Source organism: Notamacropus eugenii, chromosome 6 (assembly GCF_028372415.1).
Source record: "Notamacropus eugenii isolate mMacEug1 chromosome 6, mMacEug1.pri_v2, whole genome shotgun sequence".
Lineage (NCBI taxonomy): Eukaryota > Metazoa > Chordata > Mammalia > Diprotodontia > Macropodidae > Notamacropus > Notamacropus eugenii.
In genome coordinates this window covers 29329042-29353338 of record NC_092877.1, presented here as the reverse complement: position 1 = coordinate 29353338, position 24297 = coordinate 29329042, and the positions used below count along the sequence as shown (strand labels likewise).

The following is a 24297-nucleotide window of genomic DNA, read 5'->3' as shown; positions in this document are numbered from 1 at the left end:
GGCATGGGGAACAACTTGTTTAAAGAGTTGGGGGATGGAATCTAATTTAGTGGGAATAACAAGGAAGGTAGCTTAGATACAACAAGCTATTCATTATCTCAGAGTTTTTCCTTCTCTGGAATTGTTGTTCAGTCATGTCTGACTCCTTGTGATCCCACGGACCCTGGAACAGCAGGCCCTTCTATCTTCTATCATCTCTTGGAGTCTGTCCACGTTCATGGTCATTTCTTCCATGACACACAATCTACTTCATCCTCTATTGCCTTCAATCTTTCCCCACCTCAGAGTCTTTTCCAGTGAGTCCTGTCCTCTCATTATGTGGCCATAGTATTTCATCCCATTCAATCATAGATAAAGAGTAGATATTTGAGGCATCTTTAGTCTAATCCCCTTGTTTTAAAGATGAGAAAACCATGAAGTCCAGAGAAAATCCCAGAACCACCCAATTTAAGAGGCCATGTAGTCCAATCTGTCTCAGAACAAGAATCATCTCTACCCCATACCCAACAAGTGGTTTCTACTTTCAGTACTTATATTAGATGCACTTGCTACTTTCCAAGGTGGCTCATTCTACTTTTGTGCAGCTCTTATCATTAGCAGGATTTCCCTGATATCAAGCCAAGACTTCCATTCCTCTTGGCAATTTCCACCTGTTGCTCCTGGTTCTATAGCAAGAGACCAAACAATACAAGTCTAATCCCTCTTCCATGTGACAATGCTTTAACTAAGAGAGGTATTTTGTGCTCTCTGAGTTCTCTCTTCTCCAGCATAAACATCATCAGTTTCTTTAGCTGATTCTTCTGTATGACATGGAGTCAAGGCCCTTCACCATGCTGATTACTTTACCCTGGACAGTCTCAACTCAACATCAAGAGGTGAAGGCTGAGGATTGCTTGGGTAATGTGTTTGATGACAAGATTCTAACCCAGAGCTTCTGGCTCCAAATCCAGCATTCTTTTTACTGTACCAAGTCTCTAGCTGCTTAAGTGACCAAGACTCCAGTGACCTGAAAGAGTGACAGCTGCTTCAAGCAATTTAAAATATGGGGTCCTTTGCATGACATGCTTTCTAGCGGTTGTCAGTTCTGTATTGGCAATTTCCTTTGAACTTGGAAATTAAATACTGACTGCCATTCCAAATTAGCAATATGTTATTTTCCCTTTTTGAGGGAAATCTTTCTTACCATTAGTTCAACTGGTATTTGGGCAAACAGAAACTGTGTAGGCTATATTTAGAGTTTTCTACATTCCCTGAGGTTCTAAATGTAAACAGCATGTAATTACAGTTAATGTAGCCTGCTCCTTCAGGCAGTTTGGGTTGAGATTGGCTGCCATGGGGCAGAGAGGAGGGAGTAAACAGGACTTCTGCTTGCTACTTTCACCCTTGAAGATATCTTCTCTACTGGGAGTGGGCAAGGATCCATGTTTATTGCTTTTTTTTTTTGTCCTAAATGCAATGTCCTTTAGTCAGCCTTAGGAATTGAGATTTTTCTCCTCCATCTATCTGCCTGGGCAGATGTTTTCTCTGCTGGAAGTTGATAGGTAGCTATGAGAATGCACTCATGTTAGTGTGAGCACACATGCATATGTAGACATATGGACATGGTCATATGCTCCATTGCCACCATGCTCCACCGACATTGAAGATCAGGAAAAGGAGAGAAAAAGGCTCAGTGTATATCTGTGAAAAAGAGAGGATGACAGAAAGAACCTATCCCTTCATATAATTTTTTTCCTTCATTTCTTTTTATTTGCTTTTGGTGCTACTGCCTAATTGTTGGCTTGGTGTGTTTTTGTAATATCTGTTAAAATGACAAATGAGATGTTGATCTGAAGACAGAGAAAAAAAACAACCATTCCTGCCAAGTTCTAATTGGTCTGCAAAATGAGAAAATTCACAGTGACTTTTCATGTGTGTTTGTGCATATGTGTGTGTATGTGTGTCTGTGTATGTACAAGTGGTGATGACTTTAAGCTCTCAAAGACTGAACTAGCAGGAGTGAGCACAAGCTCTGTTAGGTCTTAGCCCAGCTGGCAAGGCTTTTATTACAGGTCTGGTGGTAGACTGCTTAACCATCCTTCATGGACCAGTATAGCTAAGTTCAGAGCAACTCATAACCAGAGGATCATAGACATCAAAGAACCAGAGGTGGAAGAGACCTTAGAACTATCTAGCCCAGGGGTGAGGAACCTGCAGCCTTAAGGCCACATGTGACCCCCTAGGTCCTTAAGTGGGGCCCTTTGACTGAATTCGAACTTCACAGAACAAATTCCCTTAATAAAAGGATTTGTTCTGTCAAAGTTGGACTCAGTTAAAAGGCCACACCTAAGGACCTAAAAGGTCACAGGTGGCCTCAAAGTTGTAGTTTTCCCACTCCCGATCTAGTCCAATCCCTTTATTTTACAGATGTAGAAGGTTGTTGTGTTTGTCCTTTGTTCTCAAAGAGGACAATGACATCAGGGAATGATGACATGACTTCCAGTTGACTTGAATTTAAGTGAGGGATGACTGAAAAAAGAAGAGTGGTTTGTCTGAACAGGGACTTGAACCCTGGACCCTCAAATTAAAATTCTGATGCTCTACGACTGAGCTATCCAGGCCCACTACTACTGATGTAGAAACTGAGGTACAGGAGGGTATCTAAGATCTCACAGTCAGTGTGATGAATGTTTTTGGACACAACAACTCATGAAATTCTTTCCTGAGGCATGGAGGGGCTCTGGTCTGCATGGATAGCTGTAGTATTTGATCAATGAAATCAAAGACCTTTTTTTAAAGATGAAAATGACCTTAATGGATCAAGAATAAATGACCAAGATTTAGAGAGTGCAATATGAAGGGTATTTTCCCCCTTCTTTTCACTAATGATGGACTGCCATCCTAGTAGAGGAGGCATGAGATCAGGAACTAGAGTTAGAAGGAACCCCGAAGGCCATATAGTTCCAGACCATCTTTTCAACCTCTTTATTCTACAGAAGAGTAAACTGGGCCCTAGGCAAGTTCAATGAACTGCCCAAAGTCACCAAGGTAGGGAGGACCAAAAATGGTATTTAAACTGACTCCCGGAGTCATTGTTCTTTTCACTGGACAGTCTTGCCTGCTTTAAGTGAACTCTCAACAAGCAATGATGAGCATGTTGAGACCTTCCACAGAAAATGCTCCTAAGAGTTCCAAACAAATGCTTCTCTTCTTGCAAGTTTTTCAAGTGTTGATCAGAGGACTTTCCTGATTACCCTTTCCACCCACCCCTCATCCCTCACCAACAATGCCAGGAAATCCAGCAGATGGTATTAAAGCTGGTGACAAGCAGCAGGTCTGAGCTAACGAATGAATTTCTTGTTTATGTTCCCTCATGGGATTGATCTTAGAGTAAGAGAATTTGGGGCTCATTCTATAATTCTAATCAATTCCACTCAAATGTCAAACAGACCTCAAAAGTCATTTAGTTCAATGTCCTCATTAGAAGTTGAAGCCGAGGGAGAAAGTGACTTGTTCGTGATCTCTACTAATCAGTCAGTCATGTTAAGGTACCTGCTACAGAGCCCGGCGCTGTGTCACATGCTGGAGATACAAGTACAAAGAGGGAAACGATTGTAACTTAGGAGGAGTTGACATTTTAATGTGAAAATAAAAGTACATGTATAGTTGTAGAAAGTGAGTAAACAGAAATGAATAGACGCTAGTTAAAGACCAGGCAGCTGAGGATGGAAGGCCAGGTCCTATCAGTGGATGGGGGGAGGGTCAAAAGAGGCAGAAGATGGTGCTTGGCTTGTGGCTCTGGCTAGTGAGAGGACTGGATCCGATTCCTCCACCTTCCCACCCCACCCCCATCCCTCCAACTCCTTCACTAGAGGAAATGGAGACTTTTAGCACTCTTGCAGGCATGCTACTAACTGATGGGGATCATGTTAAATGTTTTTCAAAAGGCTTTTTACTGAAACTGGAAACACATATTACCTTTCACTATATTAGAATGGGCATTTCTGGCATTTCCCACTGGTCGAAGAGGGGTAGGGGAGTTCTTCATTCTGACATGCCACTCATTTATTCACTGGTAGTAAAAAAGAAGGGCTGATCTTTCAGAAATGTTCTCTTGCCTTCTAGGAAAGCCTGTGAGTAGGAGAGCGTAGGGTGGGATGGGCAGGGGATGAGGTGAAGAAGAACCCAGCTTCATTAGTTCCAGCTTAGCAGCAGCTGACATTTCAGGTGTGCGAACATTTATTGTTTTCTGGGGGGGAGAAGCACTGGGCAATTTCCTCACTGTTAGCATTTGTAGTTATGTAAAACAAGATCAAATAACTGCTTTGAGAGAAAATTGTGGCTTGGAAGATTGTCGGAACGAAAAAGTTCGAGCTAGGCTGGGTTTTCCTGATGGTTTCCAGCTGAGCAGCTTACTCTAGTTTCTTCACCTGCAAAAGAGTCAAAAGGGACACGCCCCTTGATGGGTCTAATGGAAGTCACTGAGTTTGTTAATCAACCCTTACCATATGCAAAGCCTTGTACTGTGTTTATATCTGTATCTATATAGATACATATATAAAATATATATGCACACAAATACATACATGTATACATACATATATATATACATATACGTATGTGTGTATCTGTGTGTGTGTGTGTGTGTGTGTGTGTGTGTGAGTGAGGGCCCCTCAGGTGGAACAAAGATGAGGAAGGATCACAAGTGCTGAGATGAATGGGGCTTTAGAAGTCGCTTAGGTGGCTAGTGGCACAATGAATAATATACTGGACCTAAGTCAGGAAAACATTCATATCCAGCTTCAGACACTTATTAGTGGTGGGGCCATGGGTAAGTCGTTTATTCTCAGTTGAGAATTTATTTACAGTTGAGGAAACTGAGGAAAACAGGTTTTGCAATAGCACATCTCCTGGTTGTTGTGAGATAGCAAGATAATTTTTAAAGAGCTTATCATGGTGCCTAGCACATAGTAGGTGCTTAATAAATGTCCATTCCTCTTTGCCAAACTCTGCCTCGCTGAGATGGGGAACTCATTACCTACCAAGGCAGCCCACTCTGCTTTTAGATGGCTCTAACTGCTGGGTATTTTCCTTTATACTATGCCTGAATAATCCACCTCTGCACAATCTCAATTCATTTCAACTCAGCAAACATACATGTAGCATCCACTATATACAAGAAATTGTGCTAGATGCTGAAGATACAAAACAAAGAAGAAAAGCAGTCCCTGTCCTCAAGGAGCTTATATTCTACTAGAGGAGACAACCTATGAACTGATAAATGGAGAGGAGAGAAGATAACTAACAGCTGTGAGGGTGAGCTGTCTCTATGAGGTGGCCCATGAACTCAGTCCTGATGAAAATTCAGGATACTAAGTGTCACAACTGAGGAGGGAAAGCATTCTGGGAACAGAGGAGAGCCCATGCAAAGATCTAGCAATGTGAGATGAAATGTCAAATTTGAGGAATAGACCATTTGCTGGGAATATGGGGTATATGGAAGACTTGGAATGCTAATGTTAGGATTTTGTATTTTAAGCCTAGAGGCAATAAGGAGACACTGAAATTTCTTCAGAAGATGTGACAAGGTCAGATCTATATTTTAGGGCCTGAACTAAGGTGACATCATTGTGAGTGAAGAGAAAATGGTAGCAAAGATAATGATGCTTTTTTATTGGAAATAGAGAAATTTGGAGAAAGGGAGAATTGCTCCTAGATTTCCCTGTATAACCGGGAAGACCAAATGTACTAACTTTCCGAAGTTAAAAATCCGTTTGATACTTGAAGACAATTATTTTTTCCCAACCAAATGGCTCTCTCTTTCAAAGCACTCACCATCTAGTTGGGATGACAATTTGTATATAAAAAATAAACAAAGGAAGCAAACTTTTTAAAGCCCCGAATGAGGGGTATTTGTGATGAATGTTACGGAAATTCATAGAAAGAATCCTTGCTATTGACTAAGGTGTTTAAGAAAATCCTCATTGATGAGTCAAGACCTGAACTAATCCTTGGAGAATGGATAGCATTTTGGGAAATGAGAGGGAAGAAGGGCATGGTTAAACATGCAGGAAGGTCACTACTCTCTTTTATCCATCCTTCAAGTGGTTGCCAAAGTGATATTCCTAAAGCACGACTCTGGTAAATCACTATCTTTCTCAGTAAGCCCCAGTGGCCTCCTTTTGCCTTTAGAATCAAACACAGCTCCTCTGTTCAACATTTAAAGTCCTTCACGACCTAGCTTTCACTTTATATTACCTGTTACTTCCCTCGAGTCTCTGTTCTAGTCAAACAGATCCCTACTGCTCCTTTTTTTACACAATTCCATTCCATTGCTTGTTTCGCTGACTTTTCAGGCTGCCCACCTCCCCTCCTTCATGCCTGGAATGCGCTTTCTCCTCATTTAGAGTCATCAGCTTCTTCAAATCTCAGCTCAAATTCACTCTCCTACCTGACGATTTTCCTGATTCCAATGACTTCCTCACAAAATTATCTTATCCTATTTTCATACATATAGGGTTGTTGTTGTTCAGTCATGTTTTCTGTTGTGTCTGACTCTTTGTGGACCCATTTGGGTATTTCTTGGCAAAGCTACTGATATGGTTGGCCATTTCCTTCTCCAGCTCATTTTACAAATGAGGAAACTGAGGCAAACAGGGTTAAGTGAGTTGCCCAGGGTCACACAACTTGTAAGTGTCCGAGGCTGGATTTGAACTCAAAGAAGATGAATGGATGAGTGTTCCTCACTCCAGGCCCAGCACACCATCCACTTCACCCACTGTGCTACCTAGCTGCCATAAACATATACATATGTTATATATACACCTGTATGTGTACGCTTTTCTTCCAATAAAATGTAAAGTCCTCAAGGGATGAGACTATTTATTATTTTTGTCTTTTTATCACTAGTGTCACATAGTAGGTACCTACTAAGTACTTGCTGATTCATTAAAATGCTGATTCTTCTGGTATGATTAGAGGATAAAAGGTAACCTAGTTTGATGTCAGCAGAAAATTTCTGTAAAGAACACTAGTTGATGGAGATAATAATGATAGACTTGACTGCTGAGGACCCTTAATGCTAGACTAAGGATTTTGGACTTTATCCAGTAGGCATTGGGAGTCATTGATGTTTTTTGAGACAAGGAGGGACACAGTACTATGGAATTTTTTAAATTGCTTTTTTCTTCAAAGAAGATCCACCTCCCTTATCCCCTTCCCCCCACATTGAGAAATTAAGAAAAACTAAATCTGCTGTTACAACCATTTATAGTTAAGCAAAAACAGTTCCCAGATTGGCCATGTTCAGAAAAGATGTTTCAGTCTGTACTCTGAATCCATACCCTGTCTATCAGGAGATGGGTAGTCTGCTTCATCATGAGTCTTCTGAAATCACAGCTGGTCGTTGTGTTGCTTGAAGTTCCTAAGACTTTAGAAGTCCAAATGGTTCTCTTTGTTTTGATCATGTCACTTTGTATCAGTTCATACAAGTCTTCCCATGTTTCCCTGAAAACACCTATTTTATATTTTCTTATAGAAAAATACTGCATTCGTGTACCTTAACTTGTTCAACCATCCCTCAGTTGATGGCTACCCTATCAGTCTAATTCTTTGTCACTGCAAGCAGAGCTCTCTGTGTTTCTATACACATATACATATATACACATATGTATAAATGTCTATCTCCTTTTCTCTTTCTTTGATCTCTTTGATGAATAACAGACCTAGAATAATAGACCAGTGGTGTTGCGGGGTAAAAGATTATACGCAGTTTAATAGTTTTTTATATATAGTTTCAATGTACTTTCCATAATAATTGGACCCATTCATAACTCCACTAATCATGCATTAATGTACCTATTTTCCTATAACCCCTCCAACTTTTGCTATTTTTCTTTTTTTATCAACTTTGACAGTCTGATGGTTATGAAGTATAATAAAACTTCAATCTTGTAGAGACTGAAAGATAATCCAGTTAGCTCCTTTAATAAGCCTTTATGGTTAGCTGGATCAGGAGGTATAGTGGGTCTCATAGCTGTCCATGCTAATAAATTAGCACTACACAGGGGCAAAGAATTCAAGAAACTGCAACAAAAATAATAAAGCTGTAGGCAATCAGGTGGAATAATACAAATAATCAACTCTTTGGTGCTCAAATGGCTCTTTTAGCCATTTGCTATCTGCAAAATAGTATAGGATCTCTGAACTGGGTTCCCTTTTGTGATGCTTGGTCATTTCAAATGTTTTAGCCCCTAGAATCTAGGGAATCTTTAGGCATTGAGTTGCCATTTTGATCTGATTTGTGGACTTATGCTTTTTTCTTTCATCTCAGAACCTGGCTACTGTAGGTAAGAGTTGACCTTTTTGAGGCAAATTCTTGATTATTTGTGCTGAGGATAGTCTAAGAACACAGGCAACCAAATAAAAAGACTAAATCTTTGGGCAATCAGATCGAATCATCCAAATGATCAACAACCAGGCACACCCTCCATTTTTACTTCTTAATCTAGTATGACTTTCCTGGCTCTGAATCATACTTGTCTTTAGGTGCTCCACAGAAATCTTAGTACCAACTCAGTCCAAGTTTTTCATTTGTGCATTCCCATCTCACAGTCTGTACTTTGACTCTTTGGACCTCCTCTGCCTTCAGTCCTACTTTTGTCTTGCCATATTGCTGCCTTGTCTTGATCCTGCCTTGGGCAAGATTTGACAAAAATGATGCTCTTTTGAAGTGCATTCTAGTGGGGTTGGTAGGAAGCATAGACTCTAGGGAACATATTTCTTTCTCCTTTCCTCATCAACCCCAAAAGAGACACTGTAACTGAAAGAAAATAACAAAAATCTGGTTTCCTTGTCCTATACCATTTGAGAAATTGTCTATTTAGCTTTCAGTTTCCAAAGATATAATAATGATGAGCATGTTTGTAGTAAAAATGCTGTCCAAGTCTCATGTTCTCTTCCCAGATAATATGATGATGAAAATAATGTAACTTCTTTAAAATTTAAGATGGTCAATTGTTTTCTGAGTTTCCTTGAACACTCTCTGATTTCTTATTGGAGTCTTAAATATGGGTACTCTTAGAGGGCTCTCAAATCTGCATGTTGAATGGATTATCTATTTCCTATGTTCATTTATTCTAGGAGCATTCATGAATCCAAAGCATCTCTGATACATCCCCTATCTCTACTAAGAACTACCAACTTTGTTCGTGGACCCTCTTGCCTGGATTATTGCAATAGTCTCCCAATTGGTCTCCTTACCTGAAATCCTTTCCTATTCTAATCCATCTTCTATCTTGATGCCAAAATGACTTTCCCAAAGTGCATGTCTGACCTTCAGTCAGTGTAAGTCATTTTCATTCTCTGAATAAGTTCCAGGGGCTTCCTTATTACTTCTGAGATCAACTACAGCTCATCTTTTTGTCATTCAAAGCTCTTTGCAACCTGACCCCTTCCTATCTTTTCTGCCTTTTTATACATCATTTTACTCCTTTTGTTCTATAGTTTAGCCAGACTCATCTACTTGCTCTTCTATGTACATAATATCTCATCTCTCAACTCTGTGTCTTTAAACCCTGTGCCTGGAAAATTCCTGAATTCCCTTAAGACTCAGATAAAATCTCACTTTCCATAGAAGTTCTTTCTTAGTCTCTCCAGTTGCTAGTTAGTGCCTTCTTCTCCAAAGTTTCTTTCTATATACACTATAGGAATCATGTCTATACTTACTTGTTTACATATTGTCTTTATTAGATAAAGATTTCATTGTATCTCTAGTGCTTAAGATAGTGCCCAGTACATCATTAGCACTTAATAAATGCTTATTGATTATAATATCATGGATTCAGAGCTGCAAGAGACCTTAGAGGTCACCAAGTTCATTTTACAAATGAGGAAATTGAGGCTGAGAGAAAATGCAATGACTTGCTTGAGATCACACAGATAGTGACAGTGATTTCCCTGGGAGAATGGGCAGATGAGGACAATTTGTTCATCAGCTGAAGCAGACACTGCGGAGCACTTAGAGCTTGGTCAAGCATGAAATTCACTAAGGTCATCTGCTACATCCTGGGTCATCATCAGTCATCTTGACTTTTGTCCTGCCATTGGACTCCCTTAACTCTGGAGGAGAAACTGAGGCTGATGACTTTGTGAAACTCTGTCTCACTTTAATCCAGTTTACCCTCAAGTAAAGACATTGACTCTCTCTGAAAATAGGCAAATAGCAAGACAAAACTGGGATTTGAATTCCTCTGACATTAAATCATTAGTTTTCTTCCACTCTAAAATGCCCACTGTGTGCCAGGCACTGGGCTAGGCAGTAGAGATACAAAGACAAAAATGAAAAAAAGTCCCTGCTGACAAGGAATTTGTATTCTATTGCAAAGTGTTTCCCAGTAGCAGTGGTTTCACAAGAGATATAACTAAAGTCTTGATTTGTTGCTGTTAGTAAGGTTCTTTTGGGACAATTTTCATCAGAGCTCACACACAATGACATGATTTGGCTTGAAACAATGATTAGCAGCAAGCTATTTAAAGACTATTTTAAACAGTATGTCATGTAGTTCTGAAATAAAAAACCAGGCCTCACTATATAGCTCAGAGAAAAAGGCAATGGTATGGGAGGAGTCTATGGCATGGGAGTTTGTGTGGTAGTCATTGATTTCCTATCATCTAGTTTTCCGTAACACCGCTCCACTTGAATTTTTGTGTGTCTTCCCCATTAGACTATGTTGTCCTTGAGAGTGGCAACTGTTATTTGCCTCTCTTTTTCTATCCCCAGCACTTAATACAGTATCTGGCATACAGTAGCTACTGATTAAATGTGTATTGACTGATTCATTTCTGATCAATTCTGATATCAACAGCTTTAGCAGAAAATAATATGATAATTACAGGCTTTATCATGACTGGAGGTAATTCTGAGTGTATAGTGAGATGGATAAGCCCCTGACTAACAGGAAGATTGTCTGGGTTGAAAGACCCCTAATCTTGCTGGGCAAATATTGAATTAAATAAATATTTCATAAGGAAAGCCACATTTTGTATGTTATATGCCTCCCCCATAATATGTAGGGAATTCTTGATGAGGCAATACCCCCTACCAATGCAGACGGGCAACTTTTCTACAATTTATCATCTTAGAGAGCTACTAATGGGCAGTGAGACTCCACACATACAGTGAAGATCCATACTTTCTAAGCACAACTATGGTTTATAGACATGGCTTGTATTTATTTTTTTAAAGCAAAGGCCAACACAAACTGTATTAGCACTAGTGATAGTAGTTCTATTTTATGTAGAGATGGGTTACTTTAACTGTGTATTGCAGGGAAAGTAACTAAGCCAGTGGTAAAATTGAAATTGGAACTTGCTGTGTGGCACTGGGTGCTGTTATTTCCAAAGTCCTTAGGAATTTAGGACCCCGTTTATCTGCCAGCCTCTCATGTTATTTACAGCAACTTAATCTGCTTGAGGCAGGACCCAATTGCTCAGTGTCCCGTCAAAATTCCTGTCAGAAAATCAGTGACTGGCCAATTGTGAACTTGTCAAAGTGACAAGTGGGCACATTGACAGAGATGGTATTTCCAGGTTTTGTATTGAATGAATGCTGCTGTATGGCATGGTAGATGACTCTTGAAAATGAAAAATATCGACAGGGGAGAAAAATGAAAAATGTAATCTGTATCTTTTGGTCTCTGTAGTTTTATTCAGGGTGTTTTTCTTCTTTTTTTCCTCTTTTTCTTCCCTTTCTTTTTCCTTCTTCTACTCTTTCTTCTCTCTTACCTCCTTTTTCTTCAATTAAACTCTTAGATGTAGAAAGAGAGATCCATGCAGCCCCACATGTGACTGAGAAGCTAATTCAGCTCTTTCGGAATAAAAGTGAATTCACGTTCCTGGCGACTGTGCAGCAGAGACCCTCAACTTCAGGAGTGATTCTGTCTATCCGAGAGCTGGAGCACAGGTAAGAAAGTGATCTTTCCTTTCTCTTTGTGCTGAAAGGCTACCAATTGACTATGAACTGGATGGTCATTGTAGGTTTCTCTTACAGGATTATGGAGTTGGCAAGTTAATCAAGCTCCTGTTGCTACTAACCACACCTTGGTAAATTCTCTTGGGGTTGATACAATAGGAGATTAATTTTTCAAAAACATCTCTCCAGGGGTTGTGAGTGACTGCTATTTTCTCATCTATGTACTCTATATATGAAAAATCATAGCTTCCTTTCCACCAGGGTCTTAGATAATCAGTTTTGTTAGTTTCCTTTGTTATGGAGTTCAAAGGTCTAGTTTAAGACTAGCATAGCATAGCATAAGACTTTTTTCCATGACCAGACTTACTTAAAATCAATAAATTAATTTCTGTTGGCCACTGTGTTAAGTGATGTGGATGGCAAATATAATCACTGACTTAGAATTGGAAAGTACCATAAAATCATCTAATCCAAAGACCAGGAGACAGTGGGAAGAAGACATGAATTCAAATACCACCCCTGATAATTACTACCTGTGTGACCTTAGATTAGTGACTTAACCTTCTTAGGATTTCATTTCCTAATCTGTGAAATTAGAGGGTTCATCTAGATGGCCTTTGAAGTCTTTTCCGACTCTCCATCTGTGATATATGACTGTGACCTTGGGCAAGTCCTTAAATCCTGGGTTTCATTTTTCTCATCTGTAAAGTGAAAAAAATTGAACTAGATGACCTCTGAGATCCCTTCCAAATCCCCATCTGTGATCCTGTAGCATAGAAGAAATCATCCCTGCCCTAAAGGAACTTACACTCTATTTGGGGACACAAGCTGTAAATACTTAGATGCAAATGTAAAGAATGACACATAAAACAACTATCTAGATATAATCTCAAGGATAATTACGACATGTATTATAGACAATAAATGATGGGAGTTCAGAGGAAGGTGAGATCACTATGGGTGAACATAATCTGGGAAAACTTCTTGGACTGGACTGTGTAGGGTGGGTAGGAATTGGATTGGTAAATGTAGAGGAGCAGGGAGGGCTTTCTCTGAGTGAAAGTATCGTGAAGAAAAACATTTAGCTTAGAAAGTACAAACTGTATACTTAAGTTTTAATATCTATATATCTATCTCTTTATCTCTCCATCATCTATCTATTTATCTAACTGTCTTCCTAAAGTTGGGCAATGTCTCGAGAAGTAAAAAGGTCAGTCCATTTGAATAGTCTCTGAGCTAAGGTTACTAAAGATTGGTGTTATCATTGATGCAGTAGCAAAAGAGCAGGGTAGCCTGGTGGACAAAAAAAATCATGACTAATTAGAATACCTTGGTTCTCTTTCTGGCTTTTTGCTGCATGGTCTTGGGCAAATAACTCAATTTGTCAGCTTCTCACATGGGTAAGATGAGGTAAATGTTTGCCTCTGTTGGGATGTGGTTTAGATTCAGGTAGATTTCTATATTTTGAGTTCTAGAGGCATAATAGTCATTGTGATTGTCTTCTCTGCTTCTGCTTTTGAGTGGGAAAATAGATTAAGAAGCTCAGAAATTAATAATACTTCTCATTCAATAAACCTTTGCACTAATGCATTTTGAAAAGAGACTGACAGAGATCTTAGAATCATCATAAAATGAACTTCAGAGGGGCAGCTAGGTGGCACAGTGAATAGATCAGTGACCCTAGAGTCAGGAGGACCTGAGTTCAAATGCACCTTCAGACACTTGACACATACTAGCTGTGTGACCTTGGGCAAGTCACTTAATGCCAATTGTTTTACTTTTCCCCCTCCAAAAAAAAAAAATCAACTTCAGACTGTCTTAATTTTTAGTAAGATTCCTCAATAACAATGTTAAGGGGGAAAGTCCATGCAGATCTTATTGCTGTCTTTGTTCACAAAGTTTCAAAAGAAAACTATCCTTCTTTTGAAGGACAGCCAAGCACAGAGGAGGTCAGACTAGGAGTAAAAAGACTTGACTTCAAATCCTACCTCTTATACTAGATATGTGACCACGGGCAAGTCATTTAACCTTTGTTAGCCCTAGTTTTGTCCTTTTGTAAAATGAGGCAGTTGGATTTGATGGCCTCAATATTCTCTTCTTTTAAATCGATGATCTTATTACCCTATGATTTTATAAGGTCATTTTTGATAGTCATAGAATTATACAGTTGGAAGAGATCTCTGAGATCATTTAGAGTAGCCCATCTGGAACTGAAATATGAATTCCCTCTGTAGCATCACCAAGAAGGGGCCATCCAACCTTTTCTTGGAAACCCTTATAGACATGAATTCACTGCCTTTCAAGGCCACCCATTTAATTTGTGAATAGCTCTCATTAGGAAGTATTTACTTGTGATGAAGTGAAATTTGTTTCTAATATCAACCTATCCACTATCCTCTGATAGAAAGCACAGTTTAAGTCTGTTCACTCTTTTACATAATAACCCTTCAAACATTAGAAGACAACAATTGCATCCCTTCTAGAACATTCCTTCACTAGATACCACCCACTTTTTTTAGCTGATTCACATTTAGCATGGCTATAAGTCTGATTGGCGTCTTGGTCGCTCTATAGGCACATTTCGGTCTATCAGTGTTATGCCTAAAATGTAGCGCTCAAGAAAGGACACACTATTGCTGATTTGGTCTGACCATTGCAGATGACAGTGGGATTATTTCCTACTACATCTATTTATACTCAATATTTCTTTTAATGAATCCTAGGATCTCATTAGCTACTTTTAGTTCTTGTATCACACTGATGACACATATTGATCTTGTAGGCCATGGAAACATCTAGGTCTTTTTTTAAACATGGTATTTTTTCTAGCCAGGTATATTTCATGCTCTGAAGATGCCTTCTGCTTTTTGAGTCTAAGTATAGAACTTTAAATCTACCGCTACTAAATTTTACCTTATTGCATATGACCTATTTTGCCAGTATGATGAGATCTTTGTGGATCCCGATCCACCCATCCAATATATTAGCAATCTTTCCTGGCTTTATATCATTCACCAATCTGAGATGTATGCCATCTGTCTTAATCCAAATCATTGAGAAAAATGCTGAAGAGACATGGGCTGTGGACAGGGCTTTGCAACACTCCACAAGAGACCTCCAGTCAGCCAGACATCAAACCATTCTTTGTCATTTGGAGCTTTCTCTACTTTTGTCACTAGTGAGTTGTGAGTTATTGACTCTTGAGTGGACCTAAGAATTCCCCTTTTGCCTTACATTCCCATTAAGGGACCCAGAAATTGACCTTAAGAATCTGAGACATGCAGCAAATTTTGTTATGTTGTGCGCATATATATATATATGTATATATATATATATATATATATATATACACATGTATGCAATTTTATCTTTTGTTATATTGCATATCTATCTATCTATATGGCAAACATTTATTGAACGTTTGAAGGCATAAAGAACATTAGTTTTATTTATCAAAGAAAACTGAAGAAATGGAACCTCAATTTACCTTATTTTTGCTTAAATCAATAATTAAATGTTTATGATAAACTTTTCTGCTTTTTTAGCATAGGCTTTTCAAAAAGCTCCTTTTAGTCAAATCTTCACCCTCCTCCTAAATACTGAACAATCTTTTCTTGTGGGCTAAAAAAAAACCTAAGCCAACAACCTTGCACCATTCACCTTTCCGGGTAGACTCTACTTCTCTCATACTTTGATCTGAGGTATTTTAAGAGCCAGTGTCTGTCCCTTTAAAATGAATAAATTTAGCTCTTATGTTCCTGTTCCATGACAGTCAGAGCCCCAGGTTCCATACTATGGACTGTGTCATAAAACAGCAACAGCAGAAGCAAAAACAACTATGGCAGGTAGCCAAAAGTGTTTCAGAATATAGATTGTTCCCGACCAGGCTATAGCTGGCTGGAGTCCCAGGCAAGAAACCCTGGGACATGTTCCCCAGATCTTTCTTCAGAAATACTACTAACTTTGCCACCCCTATCTTGTACTTGTGACACCATGTTCTGTGAAATTGGTTCATTGTTGCAACCTTTCATTGAGTCTCCCGATGAATTTCCTGACTGGCTCTATTGGGCTCTTCATTGAGAACTACAGTGTGGAAAGAACAGAAGTGAGTGCAGAATACATTGAGACACCAGGGATGCTTCCCTGTAATTGTTGCAAAGAATTGGGTCAAGAAATTTAACTGCAATAGCTGCTAGGGTAGAGGGAAAGTATTCTTCCTCAGGGTAAAAAAAAATGATTCCCATTGTGTTTATTTTCTAGTAATGTTGAATTTCAGTCCCAAATAGTGGTTGACTGATCAAAGATGATGGTCAATGAGTTTAAATGGACTGAAAACCCAGACTTAAATATGACTATCATCATTTATGTCATGGAAGGTAAACAACTATTCAACCATCTTTTGGCAGAGTCTATAGCCAAAGATGACTTAATAGATGAAGACTTCACCTAGTAAATGAGGTTCCTTTTATTGAAAAGCAGGAATTTCTTCCTTTCTCCTGATGTATCTGCTATGACCAGAGGCAGCCCATTTGGGAGATTTTGACTTCTTGATTCAGAGAATGAGCTCATCGACATAGTAATATGTGAAAACTCCCCAGGTGATTAAACCAACTCACTTCTCATGAATATCTTAAAAAGGTGGATAAAATAGAGTGGAGAACATGGAGATAATGGCTATTGAGAACTTACCTGAAGGTAGGAATTGAAATAGGCTGTTTCATGTAATGAAATGAGTACTTGGTAATACTTTGCTATTCATACTAATCCATAATGCTGATTTGATGGATTAAAAAATAAGCTGTACCCACTGAATCCAATGAGAGAATAACAAAGATGGATTTGTTTTGCTGAAATATTTTAATGGCAATGCAGATTCAATGTTTGTCATGATTCAAATGTGTTTTAATATGAAGATTTGTTTGCTTAATTAACATAGATTAAATCTAATTGAACAGTCAGCCAGAATGTACAACTATCTAGCTGGGTTTCAATTTTATTCTGGAATTATGGATAAAATTAGATCCAAGTATAACATGAAACAAGAAATTATGGTTCCAAGAAGAAACTTTCTCCAGGAAAGCTATTCAGGGAGTAAGTACTATGTACTAGGCTAAGTTCTAAGTGCTGTGGATACAGAGAAAGGTAAATAGCGTGCTTACCTCTAAGACATTCTCCTTCTGATGAGAAAAAATTATTTTAGCTCCCTAATCCATCTTTCATTCAATTGATAAGTATTCATTAGTAAGGCATTGGGGTGGGGGGATACAAAGAAAAAATGAAAACCATTCATACCCTCAAAGAACTTGCATTTTACCATTTAAATACACAAAGAGGCATATGTAAGATACCCATAAAGTAGATTGGAAGGTAACCTGAGAGGGCACTAAGTGGTTGGAGAGACTCGGAAAGGCCTCTCATAGAAGATGGGATTTGAAAGGAGTCTTTAAGGAAGTGAGGAGTGTGAGAGGCAGACGAGAGGAGCAAGACTTATCCAGTTTGAGAGATACCTGGAACATCCTTTCATTCACCCCCAGATCCTCTGGAAATGGAAAGACAAAAGTTTCTGTAACCCACGGGCTCTTACCACCATTTTGTCAGATAAAATCTCTAGACTGATAGAGAATACTGGCCTCAAAGATAGATAACAGCGGATCAGTCAAATGCTTTCATTTTTTTCATTTGGTAGCAAATTTCTCTTCATAATTATTTGCATCACTTGGGTAATTAATTTAGTTTACATTCTCAGCATACAAACTGAAAGAAGGAACAAGGTAGGAGGTGTCATTCAGAGTAGGGGAAAGTCATCTTGGGATTAAATTTTACCTTGGACAATCCACATGTGGATAATTAAAAGTTGAGTCTACTCTCGAAACTTGCCTAATTCCTTCCTTAGTGTGAGGGTATATCAGTCAAGAAACTCAGGAGGGAATGATGTCAGTGTATAGAATATAACAATGGACATTTTTGTTGTATTATGTAAAAAAAAAAATCTCACTTCAACGAAACTGGGAGAGTTTTAAGTAACACACTAATTAAATAAAATTTTAATCTCTATTAAGAGAATAGACACTATTCAGATGACTTTTGACCTTAGTTGAAGACATGAAAGATCAGGGTACCTTTGGTCAAATTGTTCCTACTCGTATATATGCATATTAGATTTCAGATTGCATAGTATGTGAGGCGTAGGGGAAAAAAAAGCCAGCCAGTGTAGCCATTAACCTTTACTTTTTAGGTCAAAAGTCACAACTTCATTAATATTAATGCAGCAAATCATTTAAACTGAATGGAATGTGCCCAGAGAATTTTAAAAGCTGTCTCCTTTGGCTTTCTACTAGATTAGTAACATTGGATCAGACAGAGATTCGGAGACTACATATTCACACTTTGCATTCTATGGACTAAAGCAAGGCAAAGTGGTTTCTCTTTCTCTAATGGATGGATATAGGTTTGATACAGTTGAATTCTCTGAATTCTGAGAGAAAGCCTTTGGTAGACTATCTCTGACTATTTAAAAACTGTTATCCTTCCTGTGAATCTACTGGAAATGAGGCTCTATAGACTGGAGTTCTTCAAAAGGAATCATCTACTCTTCAGTTGTTTATGTTTCAGATGAACTGAGTTTGTCTGGAATATTTATGGCCTGGGAGCAATCAAGCGATGGAGTACATTGACTGATCTTTGCCTTGCTTTGTTTATCCAGGGACTATGAAGTCTGAATCTTTAATATCCTTATGGTATGACATTAAATAGGTAATATCGATTAGGAGCAGAAGTCTTATTTAATTATATGATCGTGCTCCACCCCACTCTATCTTTTCTTTTTCTTCCTTCCTCCCACCCCCACCAGTGAGGTAGTATGGAAATATTTTTGACTTGAGTCAGGGGATCTGGGTTCAAATATTGACTTTGATGATTACTACTTCTGTCAACTTGGGTCTTTCTGGGTTTCTGTTTTCTCATCTGTAAAATGGTGTTGGATTTTGTCAAGGTGAAGTGACTTGGCTAAAGTTACCCAGGTAAGAAATGGCAGAGCTAAATCAGAACCTAGATCCTTTGACTGCAAACCACTGTTCTTTCCACTGTGCCACATTTACTTCTTGAACACTCCAGTTGAATTATAGGATTTATGTTTCCCTTCAGAAGAGATGATATTTGCTTACTGGGTGAATTGGCCTATTTAGAAATATTTTTAAAATTTCTTTCTTAGCATCATAAATTCAATAAATACCATTAAGCATAAACATTTCCTTATACAAAGAACAGAAAGATGATTATATATATGTATATATATATATACATATATATAATCATCTTTCTTTCTTAGCATCATAAATTCAATAAATACCATTAAGCATAAACATTTCCTTATACAAAGAACAGAAAGATGATTATATATATATGTATATATATATATATATATACATATATATAAAACCCAGAATCTCTATTAAGTACAACTTGGTATGTATGTATGTACATAATACATGTATGTATATGTATTTAACAGTAATTTCAAATTGCCCTGTTAGTTTCCCATTATGAATTTCTTTCTACTTTCTTCTGTGTATTTAAAAAAATTTCAGTGACACTCTTTTACTTTTGCTTTCTCTATCACCAGCTCCACTGTTATTCTCTCCCCAAAATTCTTTCTCAAAGGCTCTCACTTGTAAAAGCTAAGTATAATAAAGAAAAAAATAAATCCACACATGACTTTGCCCCCAAACGTGGGTCTCATTCTACACCTTTAGTCTATTACCACTCTGCGGAGAGGTGGGAAGCATGATAAACTTTCAGTCCTCTGAAATTGTGGTTGGTCATTGTATTGATCAGGGTTCTCCTATTTTTCAAAGCTGTTTGTTTTTATATTTTTTTAATTGTGCAAATTTTTCTCCTGATTTTCTACTCAATCTCCTATGCATCAGTTCATACAAACCATCCCTTTTGTCATTTCTAATGGTACAATAATATTGTCTCATTTATATGACATAATTTGATCATTTATTCCCCAAATGCCACATTCTTAGTTTCTAATTCTTTACTGCAATAAAAAATGTTGTTATAAATATTTTTGTGCATATGGGTCCTTTTATTTCTTTGGGTTACATGGATTAATGCACTTTTTTGTATCTTTGGATTTGGGTTAAAAAAGAAGAGTTTTAAGAGAGATGAAAATGGAGCATTTATAAAAATTTCCCTCATTCCATTTTTTTTGACTTTTTGACAAATTCCAATTTGGTAAATGAAACAATTTAATACGCAACAGTGCTATTTATATATACATACATACATACATACACACATATGTACTTAGTGTATATCTGGGTTCTGAGAAGAAGCTCCATATAGTGGGCAGAGGGTTAGCCTAGGAACCAGGAAGACCTGGGCTCATGTTAGGTCTATAATGATGCACTCTGGCCCTGTGAGTCTGTTGGGAAAATCACTTAGCTTCTTAATCCTCCAGGCAACTCTTTTGGACTGTGTACCGTAGAGGAAGGGCCCATCTACAGTGACTAAAGGAGTTTTCACCAGGAACTCTATAAATTGATAAAATAACACATCTTGCAAAAAAACACAAACAAATTAAGCAACCTGTATATCTGCATAGTTACATATTACACACATAAACATGTGTACAAATATATGTATATGTGTATGCATAGACATATATATCTGTATACACACATGCACCTATAGACATATGTATATAAGTGTATGTATATGTGCGTAAAATGTCTAAAGGCTTAAGAGACAGGTAATGTACCCTGAGCCCTTGAGCACCCATCAAGGGCATTTTTAAAGAATATCTCTAGGAAATCATTGACAGACTAGATTAGATCCTTACTCTGCAAAGGTGGTCAAATAATCTGTCGTTTCATATGTATGTTTTTACAATTACAAATTTTTCTGCTTGTCTGTCAGAAGTCATTTCTCTACCTTCTTCTTTTCCCTTTCTTTTCTTCTTTTTTTCCCTTTCTTCCTTCCTTCCACTACCCCCCTCCTCCCCCTTTCTCTTCTCCTTCCCCCTGTCCCTCTCTTCCTATTACTTTTCTCTATTTGTTCTCTCCCCTTTCTTCCTCATTCTTCTTTCACTTCCTTTCCCTTTCTCTCTTTTTCTTTTCCCTCTTCCCTTTTTCTTCCCTTCTTCTTCTTTCCTCTGTTCCCTCTCTCCCTTTTCTTCTTTTCCCTTCCCCTTCTTTCTTCCTTATACTCCTCCTTTTTCTCTCCCCCTGCTTCCTGTCTTATCTATCTTTTCCCTTTCCCTTTTTTCTCTTTTCCTTCTTTTTCACTTCTCATTCTTTCTTTTTTCCTTACCCTCCTCCCTTCACCTGTGGGAAAACAGGACTTGTTTTGTGGGTAGAGTTTTCTATCGAGCGTCTTGTGCTTCCTCCTCTTTCTAATTTCAGACTAAAGTGAAATGTGTCACTTGATTGAGCTGAAGTTTAATTCTGATGGGGGGAGTGAGGGACAGGACGATAATCATCAAGCATTATACTTCACAGAGATGAGTATATCTGTTCCTAAATAAACTCTTATGTGAGGTACACCAGGGTTTCATATGATAACAGAGGGATTGTAAAACATCTTGAATTGATTGTAGGGTAATAACGTCCATCTCCAAAAGGACTTATTATGATTATAAAATGTCCAACTGTTTTCATGTGTGTAAAACCCAGTATGATGCTTGCTGCGGACTTGGGTCTTTTCTCACTTGGATGCTTTGGAATTTTAATTGGGCCTATACTGCCAGATCTGTAAAATGAGATAATGTTCAAATATTATAATTAAATTTTTAAAAAGGGCAGCAATAATTTATACACCAACAGGTCGATCTTGTCTTTTGTGGTGTGTCACACATTGCTTAATCTGCTTGTTGGGGGAGCTTCCTCATTCATTTGCATACTCCACTGGAGCATGCCCTAGAAATGAATACCAGCTCAGGATATCAGAGAGCTCTTAAGTACCTTACATGAAATGAGCTGTGTTTCTCTGTCTGGTTCCTGGTGTGTTGTGAGCAATAGCATATCTAGTCTTCCTTTATCTCTTTTCTTTCTTCTAGAGAGGTTAAAGCAAAGGGCTAGAAGTGATTGATTAATCAGGTCCCTAAGCTAGTCATTGGCATGTACAGGCAGCCAATGGTAGCAGCTCATAGCGTTTGCAAGCAAGGGAAGCCTGGGCTGGTAGAGCCAGGACAAGGCTAGGAATGGACACTAGAAGCAACACATAAGACGGTGATAGCTAGACCTGCAAGGGTTTATTAAGTAAAGATCAAGAGAGATCTGAGAGTTAGAAGTCAGATGAGCAGTCAGGATCCAGAAGCCAGGTAAAAGATAAAAGTTAAGGGAAGGCAAAGTATTGAAAACCTGGCAGGCAAGAAAACATGTATGAGACACAAGGAGATCTTGAAATGGACGTGATTCCACTCAAATGGCATATATTAAGTGCCTATTGTATGCTAAGCCGGGCACTGTGTGAGAAACTTAGATTATAACTAGAATTCTCTTCCTTCCTTCTTTCCTTCCTTCCTTCCTTCCTTCCTTCCTTCCTTCCTTCCTTCCTTCCTTCCTTCCTTCCTTCCTTCCTTCCTTCCTTCCTTCCTTCCTTCCTTCCTTCTTTCCTACACAGAAATAAAATTACTTTACTTTGAACAAAGGGTTCTCTTATATACTTACTGCTAAGACAGGAATTAGTTCCAACATATGGCTAGCCTAACCTCTTATTCCTTTTACTGAAAAAAAAGAGTTTAAATTTTAAACAAATTTCGATACTTTTTTTCTTATAGTTATTAAGTCAACTAGAATTTCTTAAAATTCTATGGGGATCAAAGAACAAATACCAGTCCCTTCTCTCAAGGAGCTGAGTCTAAGAGACATAACATGCAATCAACTTTGTACAAACAGACTATACAGGATAAGATGGAGAAAATTGACAGAGGAAAGGCAATAACATCAATGAGAATTAGGAAACTTTCATACAGAAGGTAATGTTTTAGCTGGCATTAGAAACCAGGGATACTAGGAGAAAGAGTTAAGGGTGGGGAGAGAGCACTCTAGGCATGGGGATCAGTGAGTGAAAATGCCCAGAGTCTGGAGACAGAGCATCTTGTTTGAGGCTGATGTCAGTGGATCAGAGAGAAATGGTGGTGTAAGGTGTAAGGAGACTGGAAAGGTGTGGGAGCCACTTTATGAAAAGCTTTGAACCCAAACAGAGGACTTTCTATTTGATCCAGGAAGTTATAAGAAACCACTGAAGTTAACTGATTGCAAGGGTGACCTAGTCAGACCTGTGCTTTAGGAAGATTACTTTGTCAGCTAAATGGAGAATGGACAGGACTGTGGAGAGGCTTGTGGCAGGGAGGCTAATGAGAATGCCATTGTTAGAGCTCGGTGTGATGTGGCGAGGACCTGAGCCAGTGTGATGGCAGTGTCAGAGTAGAGATGTTATGAAGGAAAAATCGACAAGCCTTAGCAACAGACTGCAGCTGGGGGCTGAGAGGGAGTGAAGAGTCAAAGATAATACCTAGGTTGTGAGCCTGAGTGCCTGGGATAATGGTACCTTCAACTATAACAAGGAGGGGGTGGGGAGGAAATGATAATGAGTGGAGTTTAAGATAACTATAGGATATCTAGTTGGAAATATTCAGTAGGTAGTTGGAGATATGAGACTGGGTTGATGAATATTTCTGAGAATCATTAGCTTAGAGATGATAATTAAATTTGTGGGAGCTATTGAAATCACCAAGAGAAATACCATGAAAAGAGAAAAGATAGGGCCTCGGAGCGAGTCCTGTGGGGCAACTCTATTTAATGGATGTTACCTGGATGAAGATCCAGCAAAGAGACTGAGAGGGAATGTTTATGAGGCAAACCAGGAAACAAAAATGTTATAAAACCTAGAGAGGATACCAAGGACAGTAGGGTGATCCACAGTGTCAAAGGCTATGGAAGGGGGTCCAGAAAGGTGAGGATTCAATTTGGCAGCAAAGAAATATAACAAGTCACCTCAAGTCCTTCTTGGCAAAGATGAGGGACCGTGGGTGTAAAACATTGAGTTTTATAACTGGCTTTGATATGTCAATTCTGCTGAATACCACCACTCTTTTTAAACCTTCTTTATAAGGTTTTGCTCTTTGAAAGGGGAAGGAAGAAGGCATACATTATAAAATGCAGTTGATATGAAAATGAAAGGTATAATAAAAATTGAAAATATTTGTTATCCATTTTCTATAGTTCCTATTGTTACATCATCAGCTTCCCAGTCAAATTATTTTCATAATATCCTCTATGATATACCATTTCAAAGCTCTCCTGAACACACCATTATTTCTGAAATAACATTTTTGTCCT

The 24297-nt window shown here is 38.4% G+C and overlaps 1 protein-coding gene and 1 non-coding gene across 3 annotated transcripts in view; one reads left to right on the top strand and one right to left on the bottom strand.

Moving 5' to 3' along the window:
* The window catches only part of NELL1 (neural EGFL like 1), a 905733-nt gene that overhangs the window by 89803 nt on the left and 791633 nt on the right, over window positions 1-24297 (top strand). For both annotated transcript variants that reach the window (XM_072619341.1, XM_072619340.1), the window contains exon 3: window positions 11791-11941. In XM_072619341.1, coding sequence (XP_072475442.1) covers window positions 11791-11941 — 151 coding nt within the window. The remainder of the gene's footprint in view (window positions 1-11790; window positions 11942-24297) is intronic.
* Window positions 2529-2600, bottom strand: TRNAK-UUU (transfer RNA lysine (anticodon UUU)). The gene has a single exon. It is a non-coding gene; the product is annotated as a tRNA-Lys (tRNA).